General features: G+C 37.5%; 1 protein-coding gene across 4 annotated transcripts in view; it reads right to left on the reverse strand.

Annotated features, from left to right (window-relative positions):
• Positions 1-12,080, reverse strand: part of AGL (amylo-alpha-1, 6-glucosidase, 4-alpha-glucanotransferase) — a 104,125-nt gene that overhangs the window by 76,669 nt on the left and 15,376 nt on the right. Inside the window, exons 1-2 of one of the 4 annotated variants that reach the window (XM_027536419.1) lie at positions 7,220-7,551; positions 6,539-6,688 (exon numbers count right to left, since the gene is read on the reverse strand). In XM_027536419.1, the coding sequence (XP_027392220.1) occupies positions 6,539-6,620 (82 nt within the window). In that variant the 5' untranslated portion in view covers positions 6,621-6,688; positions 7,220-7,551. Of the gene's footprint in view, positions 1-6,538; positions 6,689-6,767; positions 7,047-7,219; positions 7,552-12,080 lie in introns of those variants that run through there. The other 3 variants (XM_027536418.1, XM_027536421.1, XM_027536420.1) reach the window with 3 other exon arrangements.

Consider the following 12,080-nt stretch of genomic DNA (forward strand, 5'->3'; position numbering starts at 1 on the left):
ACTCAATGGACATGCCTCTGAGGAAGCTCTGGGAGTTGGTGATGGACAGGGAAGCCTGGCGTGCTGCAGTCCATGGGGTCGCAGAGTCAGACACGAATGAGCGACTGAACTGAACTGAACTGCCAGTGATATGAATCAGAAATATGAGTTAAGAACTGGTATTTATTTATATATATGAAGAATGTCAGTTTGGTTCAAGGCAAATCCCGAAGTAGAGAACATGTAGATATATTTTAGTCAGTCTAAAATCATTCTTTGGAAGAAATAAGTCTCTCACAGTGCTGTTTGACAGGTGGTAAATTCTACACCACAATATTAAACACTGGGTAAGCTGGGAAAGATTGAGAGCAGGAGGAGAAGGGGACGACAGAGGATGAGATAGTTGGATGGCATCACTGACTCAATGCACATGGGTTTGGGTGGACTCCAGGAGTTGGTGATGGACAGGGAGGCCTGGCGTGCTGCAGTTCATGGGGTTGCAAAGAGTCAGACACGACTGAGCGACTGAACTGAAGACATTCTTTGTGAAGAAAAGAAACCAGTGGAAGATGTAAGAGAAAGCTGGACTCTTCCAGTTTATTCTAATCCAATTAAATACTTCTATATTTGCAGAGAGAAATATGAATGTTCTGTTTTAAATCCTGCAATATGAATAATAAGAAGGAAAAGATGTTCTAGGAATTCCTAGAAAAAATTATAATTTATAATTAAATGATAAGTACTGCTAACTATATTCCTGAATTGGACCAAAATACAGATATAAATTTACTCATAGTAAATGGATTTGGCAAGCAAGAAACAAATTATTCAAAAGGAGTTATCAAGTAACTTGGCTAAAATTAAGGGACTCACTTTTACTTCTCATACTACACAGTGAAACTAATAATTTTTTCCAAGTAGGTACATGCACAAATTTTTCTATAAAGCAATTTGGCACAAATCTAAGAATATTAATAAAGTTTTATATTATTGGCTAATAATTTCATAAAGACATTTATGTTCTAGGAAATTAATCAGTGATGTAAACATAGATCATACATAAAGATATTCAGCACAGTTTCATTTATTTTAATTAAACTCACAACAAATTAAATATATAATGATTAAATAAATCATGGTACAAATGGTATTCTGTGAGCAGGAATATTATAAAGCCACTATAAATCATATTATCAAGGGATATTTAATAATATGTTACTTTCAATATTTTGTTACATTTTATGTGTCTATAGAGATCTTCTGAAATTCTTTCTGGGAAAAAGTATGATGACATATGGCAGTAAGCAGGGAGAGGGAATTTACATATCATGATACTACAAGCAGGTATTAAAAGTGTCTAGACAGTATAAAGCGACTGAACTGAACTGAACTGAAGACAGTATAAACCCAATTTTGTTTTGAAACAAAAAGCATATAAAAAAGACTTTTATACCTTTTTATAATTTTGTAATTGGGAAATATCATTTTTCTATTAGAACTATTATTATGAAGAGACAGACTGAGAAGTAAATTGCCCAAAGGATTAAAATATAAAGTTTTAATACTTAAGTGATTTTGAGAACTAAATTTCCAAGAATGATTAAGTTTATTAAAGAAGTAATGGTGTCATTCTGAAGTACAAATATCAGAGATCAGCTGTCTGGGCACAGTTAAACAACCTGTCCCCTGTTCGGCTTATACAAATATTGTTTTTATAATTACACAAGGATTCAGAGAATTTGTGGTACAAAGGCTAAAACTCATCCAAAACCACTAAAACAGTATTTGGATCAGTGGTCTACCTTCAGAAGAAAATGACAAGTATTCTCCAATAATGAATATTTACTTATATAATATACATTAAGATAATGTAATAGATTATATAATTTATAAAAAACAAAATAAGGACAAGATGTAAATAAAATAACAATATTTTGAATAATTAATTTTATTTATTAATGGAACAAATCTTTTAACTCTCACTAAAAATTAGTAATGTCTCTCATAAAAGGATTGTGATTAAATACATTTCATTAATTTAAAAAGTCTTGGTTTAATATTTTGTGATAAAGTAATTTAAAGTCTTGTTTATTTAGTTTATTTAGTGGTCTCAGATCGGAAAAAAAAAAATGTAACACAAAGATACCCAAATCCTAATGGATAAAGTTCTTGGTAGCTATGTTTACTAATCCATGATCTTAATTTTTCAAATCCACTCATTAATTACACAAGTATTTTTGTTGAAACGTGCTTGTAAATATATATATATATATATTTCCCTGACATATATCAATTGTTTTTACAAGCTAAAGAGATGTTCCATTTTATATATTAAAGAGGTGATCTGAAAACCAACTAAAATTCTTTATTGGGTAGATTTCAAACAGATCAGAAAACTTTGTTATCAGTTTTTAAAGTAAGTAGATATTCATTTATAAGCGTGAAATCATATGATGGAATTGTTACTAAAAATACATATTTAAAATGCTCTCCCTGTAGCAAGGGTTGGTAAACTATATCCCCTGTCTTTAAATAAAGTTTTATTAGAACACACCATTCATTTATGTATTATCTATGGCTGCTTTCACAGTACAATGGTTGAGCTGAGCTGCTGCAATTGAAATCATGTGGCCTGCAAAGCTGAAAATATTTGCCACTTGAACCTTTATAGGAAAGAAATGTGCTTATCTCTACAGCATCAATTTCCAGCAAAAGCAGTTTACTTTCTCATTCATGTTTACCTTAGAGTTAGACTGTGTTTAATTTTTCTGAGAATATTTTCTAAGTACACTATAGAAAGTTACATGTCATTTCTGAAAAGGACAAAAACAGCAAATTTCAAACACTCTCTAACTCATCTTTAAGTTTGACAACCTCTTGAGGTAAGACAGAAATTTACGGTTACACTGCTTCTCATTACAAAGTGTGGTAAAGATTCTACTATTTAATATAACTGGCATATCTACCTAACATGGCTTAGATAAAAGTATAATTCATGGGAACATAATGTAAACAAACCAGTGACACCGTGACTGTCAACCTCTTGTAGACCTATAACCTCCACTTTTTCCTCAGAATATATCTTTTTTATTTATAACTCAACTGACATATGAACCAAGAGCATCTATATCAATTCATATATTAGCAAAATTTAATTATTTTTATATTAAAAAACTTGTTTTGGTTGTGCCACACAGCTTATGGAATGTTAGTTCCCTGACCAGGGATCAAACCCGGGTCCCTGACAGTGATAACACAGAGACCTAACCACTGGACCACCAGGGAATTTCTCTTAACTCATTTTAACTAATCAAAATAGGTAGATGCATAGAGAGACAAAAGGAAAGAGAGAAGAGAAAGAAAATTAAATCCTATTCTTTCTATATCCTGATAGGCAATGCATACCTGAAAGGGTATATATAGCCACTCTGTAACCTCTAATCCATATTCTTAAAACTAAAATTTTTATATACAGTAAATGAAACATCAAAATACCTAGAGTATGTCAGTTTCCATAATTAATAGCTCAGTTTGCTAAAATTAGCTTAGCACAGCAGTACATGATGTGGCTATCTTATTCCTCACACACTAGGAATGCTTTACTCAGACCAGCCATTTCCCTCTTGCAGACAAGGAAACTAGCAAGGTGAGAAATTACACTATTACTGTAAACTAAGTTTTTCTACCTCATTCCCTCCACTCAATTTATAGAAACTTGACTCCTAATTATGGAACCTTTATAAATGTTTTCTTTCAAAACACGTAAAAATTGAAATTTGACCAACCTACATAAAAAATGGAAGAATCCCAGATTTGAGAAATAATGACTTTTACTCATTATTCTATCACTAAATGAGATAGGAAAGACAGGGAAAGGCTAATTACCTGGTCTTGTACTTGTTAAATTAGAAGAGTCTATGGAGATGTTAGCCTTGGAAAATGAGAAGGAATCATTTCTTAGGGAAAAGTGAAAAGGAAAGAAAAATGAAGAAGGGCTTGGTGAAAGAACCAAAATTTGCCAGAGCTTTTCTTTACACCTAATTGGTCACCAAGTCCTATGAATTTTAAAATGTCTTATACTCTGTCCCCTCTTTTTTAAAACCCTAATGTAGTTAAACCAGACATGTTTGTAAAATAGTTTTCTTCATGATTTCTTGCCTCCAATGTCCCTTCTCTTCATCTTTCACAGTACAATTATTTTCTAAAATAATACAGTGAATCATTACTGCACAAAAAGTTCAACATGCTCCCATTTATATCGTTTGGATGAATTTACTGGCTTTAATCAGAGTTACAGGGTCAACCATATTATTCAGAGCTCTTTCTTCAAACAGCTAGGCTAGCTTTAACTGGCACTTTAATAGTGATCACCCAGCAAGGATTTATTAGCTGTTGTACATTGCACTACATTTGTAATACTGTTTCTATCTTTACAGATCTTAAACTATAGTTGGATACTAAGATTTTAGACACTGCTATACCGTTAAGCACTTGACTGTCCTGTGCCCACTGTGTAATCAGAAATCAAGGAAAGGAGACACCAACAAATTAAGAAAAAGCTTCATGGAGGAAGTGGAATTTTAGCTGAACGTTGAGAGGGAGGCAAAACATAAAATGATAGGAAAGGAATTTAACAGACACAGAGGAATCTGACAGGAGTGGAGGGGTAAGAACAGGCATAAGAAAAGCCACTCGGAAGGGAATTAACAAGGGAAGTGTAAAGATGTAGAACACTAATAATGACGAACAATGAGATAAAATCTTGGCTTGGCAAGGTGGATCCCATTATGGAATCCTGGAAGCCAGGCAGAGCTATTTAAACGACATTATAAACATCAATTAATAAAAAGAGAAGAGATGGCATAAGAAGATTATTTCAGCATCCATATTCAGGCATATGGAAGAGACAGGTAGGCAAGAGGAGACATTTGGAAAGAAATTACAGGGTTTAAAGAGAAGCTGTAGTTAAAGAAAAGAAATTTCAAAGAGCACAAAGTTTCTAGCCTTGTAAACTATGAAAATGGAGACATCACTAAAGTAAACAGGAAAGCTGAGAAGCAAAAACATGTGAGAATTGTGAGGAGATGGTTTTGGACATGTTAGATTTAAGCAAAACCAACTGGAGCTATCCTCAGGCTCTTCCATATCATGATACTGGGATGAAGGCAAGAATCCAGGGTAAGAATTGACAGATACGGTGATCTAGCCTTTGTATCTATTTGGGGCTTTAAAACAGTTTATTATTAATTTTAAGCCTCAAAACTCAGCAATGTAGAAAAGGGGAAATTAATATCTTCACATCACAAATAATGTTTAGAATTAATGTGACTTGCCCAAAGTCAAACATGTGACTTTGCTAGCAGCAGAGTCAGGAAAATTCTAGCTCTCTACTCTTGCCATTACGATCACTTGCTTCTAAGAAGCAAGCAAAGTTTAAGGCCTTTCTTCCAAAAGGAGTCATCAGTATGGAGGCAACAGCTGAGGCCATGAGAACGTATACTTCTTTGAGGGCAGAAGTGAAAAAAGAAAGGATTCCTTGAAGATACACATAATCAAAATGTGGAAGAAGAGAGCTCAGCAAAGACACCACCAAGCTGACAGGAGTATTCAAGAGGATGGGGAAAAAAAAAAAAAATCAAAACCAGAAAACTGCAGAGTCAGGAAAGCCAAAAATGGATTTAGTACTTAGTGATCTTAAGGTCAGCACTGGAGTTGGAAGAAGATGAAGATTTGCCATGGAGGAAACATATGTGACGGCCGAAATTTTTTAAAAAAATTAGCTCTTGAGAAATTCAGAGGAAAATTTTCTTCAAAATGTTTACTATTATCAACATCCATTTGGTAGGATGAGAGCAGGGATAGCATTTTACTTCTCATACATTAAACTTCTACTTCACAAGTTATATTAACATAAATGAGTGTGAAATGTTTTTTTTCAATGTTGTAAAATATAAGTCTAAGAAAATAATGCATCTATTTGATTAGTCTTATAGAAATATAATTTGATCTTTTAAATCAAGGCTAGAATATATTTCAACACAACCTAATCAATTATTTCGCTTTTAATTCGGCAAAAAAATTTTCAAGTTTTACCTTCTCCACAGTTGGGAGGCTTTTAAACTATTATTAAACATAAATAATAGTTTACTTTTTGCTGTGATCTATTTTACTAATGCAAATGTCCAGTAAAGGAAAAGAGTGGGAGCTATAAAACAGCAAAACTACAGACATACCCAAAGTAAAGTTACTTATGAAACAATTTGCCAAGTTTTAATAGTAAATGCTAACAGAAATAATACTGTCAATCTTCTGATTATAAATGTGACGTCTGTCTTAAGTGGAAGTTAGCAAGCTAAGTACAGTGAATTTTTTATCCTCATTCTAACATGACAAAACTTTTTCACTTTCATTAGTGATATTTTTTAAAACACAGAAATGTCTTCACACAAATCAGGTGTAGAAAAGTCCTTGGAAATTATATCTAAAAGTTAAAAAAAGTTAATGATAATGAATTAAAAATGTAAAAGACACAGAGCTAATCAAATGACTTGCTACTGACCTTGTTCAAGTCTGAAGAGGGTCCTTTCCAGCTTTTCCATTTCGTTCAGTAGTAAAATCCTAATCTGTTTACTGTGTCCCATTTTGGCTTCTAGAGGATTTGAAATCTTTCAGAAGAATTAACAGAACTCCGAAATCCAATGAGTTGCCCCTATGAGACGAAAATGGAATTAAGTTAAAGAAAATAACTATTATCTTAAATTCTCTAGGGCTGACAGCCACACACTTACATGTTCAAAACGTGTTTTTAACCCTATCAGAGAATGAATCTTATAAATAAGAACAGAAGAAGTAAATTGAAAAGTTGTTTCCTCCCTTCGAGCACAGGACCAAGGTAAAAATTACAATATAAAAAAATGAAGTATTTTCATAGAAAAGCAATACGTTTTGGAAAACCTTGAGGTTGGGTGGGGGGTAAAATTCCCAGCCCCAAGCCAAACGACTCTGAAGGCGTCATATGGCACTTCTGCTTACAAGAGATTAGCCTGCTCAAAGATAACAGGTGGGAGATCTCCCCATTCCCAAATTCGGGTCGGAAGCCACCAATGGGGAGAGGAGAACAGAACAGAGGGAAACAGTTGTTGCCCCTGGAATAGCTACCGTGAACATAGAATGTACAGACAGAGCTATAGATAGAAAGAACGCATTTCCCCGGGAGGCCGGCGGCATTCCTAGCACTTACACCGAGCAAGTTATACGTGCGGCTTCTGGGACACTGCAGGACCCGCGACTCCAATGTTAAGAGTCGGGGGAGGAGACTAGAAGGAAAGCTAGAGGGGAAAGGCAGGCTGCCCAGGCGCAGAAGGAAGCTGCAGACAAGGAGGGCCGGGCGCCGTGAAGGGCAAAGGGAGGGGCGGCGGCAGCCGGGGCAGGGCCGACGCCGCCGTGTGAGTGGCAGAGAGCTTCTCCGTGACTCCGCCTCGCGCCGGTCCCCAGGGAGACCCTCGATTCCCACGGGGGCCTCAAGAGCACACAGCCGGGTGGGAGCTGACAGGTCCCCTCGCCCACTTCCGGGAGGCTCGGCACCAGGTCTCCGGGACCGCTAGTCTCGCGAGAGTCCAGTCGTTGGGGGCCCGGGCCTGGGAGACTGCTGTGAGCAGTTTTTCTCTCGCCCCGAGGGAGGTGCGACGGCGGGACGTGCCTCTTTTATAGCCTGGGAGGTAGTGGTTGAGCATTAAAATGCTGCGGTAGAGAGCTAGGTAGAGCTGCACTAGAGGATTATTTTGTGAACCCCCTAAATGGCGGGAGGCAAGCCACCTGGCTTCTTTTGCGTTTTCTACCACGTTATGTTTTGTGTCTTCGTTTTGACCCTTTTCGGAGAAGGCAATGGCACCCCACTCCAGTACTCTTGCCTGGAAAATCCCATGGACGGAGGAGCCTGTTAGACTGCAGTCCATGGGGTCGCTAGGAGTCGGACACGACTGTATAACTTTCAAGTAGACAACCTGAGCGACATCACTTTCACTTTTCACTTTCATGCATTGGAGAAGGAAATGGCAAGCCACTCCAGTGTTCTTGCCTGGAGAATCCCAGGGACGGGGGAGCCTGGTGGGCTGCCGTCTCTGGGGTCACACAGAGTCGGACACGACTGAAGCGACTTAGCAACTTAGCAGTTTGACCCTTTTACGTGGCCTCAGTTTACTTGGCTTAAATTCTCTGAGTCTTGATTTCCTCATCTTTAAAATGAGGGGCCTGGCTACAGTCTCGGACATTCCATCCTTCACGTGTCCACATCTTCCTGACGGCAGACATGGCAGGACCAGGTAGGTAAAGTGTGGCCAGTCTGCAAACAATCCAACAGGGCGAATACACTTGCGTTTACAACATCTGGTTGTACCTAATATACACTGCATAGACTGGAAGATCGTCGAAGATTAGGAATCTATATTGGCTGCAGCTGCATGTGTATCAGGTCAGCCATTCAGGAGATGGTACAGATGCCTAAGGAGATACTCATGGCTGAGGGACAAGGAAAGCCCACCTTCCAGGGAAAATGGAGAAAAGGTTTGAAGTATGGAGAAGAATCTTGATTTCTTTATTGTGGAATTACTCTAGGTCCAGGAAGAATAATGGGTTAAAAACTAAAGATACCGAAATGTTCACTTGTTTCAGGAGTTTCCTGAGAATGCCTAGTTACAAATGGTCCAAAACTGAGTTTGGAAATGCACAACTCATTTATTCATTCAACAGGTAGTTTTTTGAGCACCTACCATTAGCCAGGCTCAAAGGTGCTGGGAATGCAGCAATGAAACAAAGTCACTGCCCTCAGGGCACTCCTACATGTGATTGGTGGGAGACTGATAAACAAATAAATTATGTAAGATAATTAATTAAAGGTTGTAAGACATAAAGCTAAGAAAGGGAAAATGGAAGAATCAGGACAGGGTGGTTTGCAATTTTACGTACAATTATCAGTAAAGGACTTGCTGGTAAGTTGACATTTGATTTCCAAAACAGAGAAAGAAGATAGAGGATATCCAGGGTAAGAGGGTTATATACAGAGGTACCAAAAGTGCAGGAGCCTGGAGGTAGCAGCATACTTGGTAAACTCAAGGAGGCAACTGTAGCTGAGTCAAGAAGGAAGTGGTAAGGAATTAGGACAGATAGACGGGGTGGGGTGGGTGGTCAGAACTAAAAGGCTTTGTAGGCTGTTGTAAGGACTTAGGCTTTTGCTCTGGCAAAAAGAGCCACTGGAGGATTTTGAACAGAGGAGTGACATCAACTGACCTTTTAAAAGGATCACCTGTCAACTTTATAAGTGTTAGTCGAACAATTGTGTCCAACTCTTTGCAACCCTGTGGACTGTAGCCCACCAGGCTCCTCTGTCTATGAAATTTTCCAGGCAAGAATTCTGGAGTGGGTTGTCATTCCCTTTTCCAGGGCATCTTCGCAACCTAGGGATTGAACCCAGGTCTCCTTCATTGCAGGCAGATTCTTCACTGAGTGTATAAACTGTAAGATGTGGTGAAGAAGGAAGCAAGGAGATCTGTTAAGAATCTATTTCAATTATCCAAGCAAGAGATAGTGGTGTGTGTGTGTGTGTGTGTGTGTGTGTGTGTGTGTGTGTGTGTGTAGTAGTGAAGGTGGTGAGAAGTTCTTGAGCTATAAATCTTTTAATGGTCAAGCTTACCATTTGCTGGTGGAGAGAAAAGGAGTAAGGGATGATTCATAAGTTTTTAGCTTGAGCAACCAGAACATTACTGCCCAATAGAAATATAATGTGCTGCACAGGTAATAAACATTCTCCTTCTAGCCACATCAAAAAAAGTAAAAAGAAACAGCTGAAATCAATTTTAATAATATATTTTATTTAACTCAGTGTAACAAACATCATTTCAACACACAAACAATTGAAGTTATTAATAAAATATTTTAGATTATTTTTTCATACTAAGCCTGTTAAATATCAGGTATATTTTACGCTTACAGCATGTCTCAGTTCTGATAGTGACATTTCAGGTGCTTGCTCGCTTCATTTGTCAAGTGGCTACTGTGTGGAGAGTACAGAAGAAGCTGTCATTTAATGAGAGAGGAAACAAAGGGGAGGAAGGCAGAATTCAGAAGTTCAGTTGTAGACTGTCAACAGGCAAGTGAAGATGACTGTCCATTTGCTTGGATGACTGTCAAACATCCAAGTAGAAATATTTAATTACCATTTGTAGCTCTGGTCTCCAAAGTAGTAGTTTTCAAGTTGTGAGGTGTAACCCACTGAGGGTTGTAAAGTCAATGTATTGGTTGTAACCAACAATTTTTTAAAGTGAAATAAAGATCTAAATGCATTGCATCTAGTAAAAGTATTATTTCACAAAGGTTCTGTTTCTATTACGTGGGTTTTGATATACTGGGTCATATGTTCCTCCTGGGAGTCACAGTTAAAAACAAGTTTGAGAGGCACTGCTCTAGAATGTATGCTGTGTAAAATAATAATTCATGATTTGAAATGGTGCCTGAGTTTGAATTCCAGCTCTGCCACTAACCAGCTGTGAGGCTTTGGAAAATACTCAACTTCTTTGGGCTTTGGTCTTTCCAACTGTAAAGTAAGGATAAAAATAGTTGTAGTTTAGTCGCTAAGTTACATCTGACTCTTTTGCAACCCCATGGAAAGTAGCCTGCTAGGTTCCTCTGTCCATGAGATTTCCAAGGCAAGAATACTGAAGTGAGTTGCCATTTCCTTCTCTAGGGAATCTTCCTGGCCCAGGGATTGAACTCAGTATGCGTCGACACATGAAATTTTCTTTGCCACTGAGCCACCTGGGAAGCCCAAGGATAACTACTGTTAATTAAACAGGGACCTGACAACTGTGCCTAATACATACTGATTACTGTGTAAGTGCAAATATCAGAGCAAAGCGGGTCCTGGCCATATTGTGAAACACAGTCCACGTTCCTGCTTGTGTCTAGTCTCTCCTTTCCATACCCTGTTCTGCTTTTAGATTCTCCTATCACTGTTTTGTCACACTGCCCACCTGTTGATGTTTCTTGTCCAGGGTTCCAAAATTAGCCTTTCCTGCTGTCCTTCCTCCAACAAAACACTCACTTCAGTGTCCAATATTTCAACCAGGTAGAAGAAATAAAACCAATTGATGAAGTGAATTCCTTTAGTAGTGAATTTTTCTTACACAAAGGCTTGAATTTTAAAAGATCTGTTAATCCAAACAATCTTAGTTTGAGAGATTTCATATAGTGAAGAGTGTTAAGTAATGAAAATATTATGACTGAATATGATGTTTCTGAGATTAAATTTCCAAGCCTCATGGTATCCTTTTTAAAAAGAAAGGTCACACGGCATGCTATTTGTGACGTTCTTGGAATGCCAATGAATTTGCGTTCCAGGGCGACAGTGGTGCCAATGTGCAGCCTTCATTTTGGTGAACATTTGTCATGTGCTTGTCCTGAGCATAACTGCGATCTATATATACACAATAGCCTCATGTTGGAGTTGTTGGGAGAAGACTCTCCTTGAGGAACAACTGATGGATAATCTCAGTTGTTTGGCAGAGACTTTAGTGTTTTCTAACACACTGATTAATATTAATATACCTGGGGAGTGGGAGAAGGGCTGTGGTCAGAAGGGACTTTCTTCAGGTTTGTGTATGTGTGTATTTGCTGAAAGAAAAGGAGTTGTTTGAAGTGTTATTTATGGTTAGGTACCAACTCTGTGAGGTTCTGAATCTGAAGTGGAGGGGCTGCCTTATTTGGTTTTTATATTCATCAGTATTTTCTGCATACTTTATTTTGTAGCAATAATATATTAATATTATTAATAGTTGTATCTTGTAAAATTGGAACTGTGTTTTCAAAGTCCCTTTTCAGGTAAATAATTTATTCTGCATATTTTGAAATATCCAGATACAGCCAGTAAGGAAAAGAAGGGGAGGTAGCAAAGGAAGTAGGGAGATGTGGAAAAACAGATTTTTCAAAAAGGAAGTAGCACAACATCTTCTTTGGAGACAAACAGACCTCGGATTAGTTTCAATCTCTCTGAATCATAGTTGATTCATATAGAAAGGAGAAAACAAGACCTTATTCGTGGGGTTGGTATG

Source organism: Bos indicus x Bos taurus, chromosome 3, assembly GCF_003369695.1.
Source record: "Bos indicus x Bos taurus breed Angus x Brahman F1 hybrid chromosome 3, Bos_hybrid_MaternalHap_v2.0, whole genome shotgun sequence".
NCBI lineage: Eukaryota > Metazoa > Chordata > Mammalia > Artiodactyla > Bovidae > Bos > Bos indicus x Bos taurus.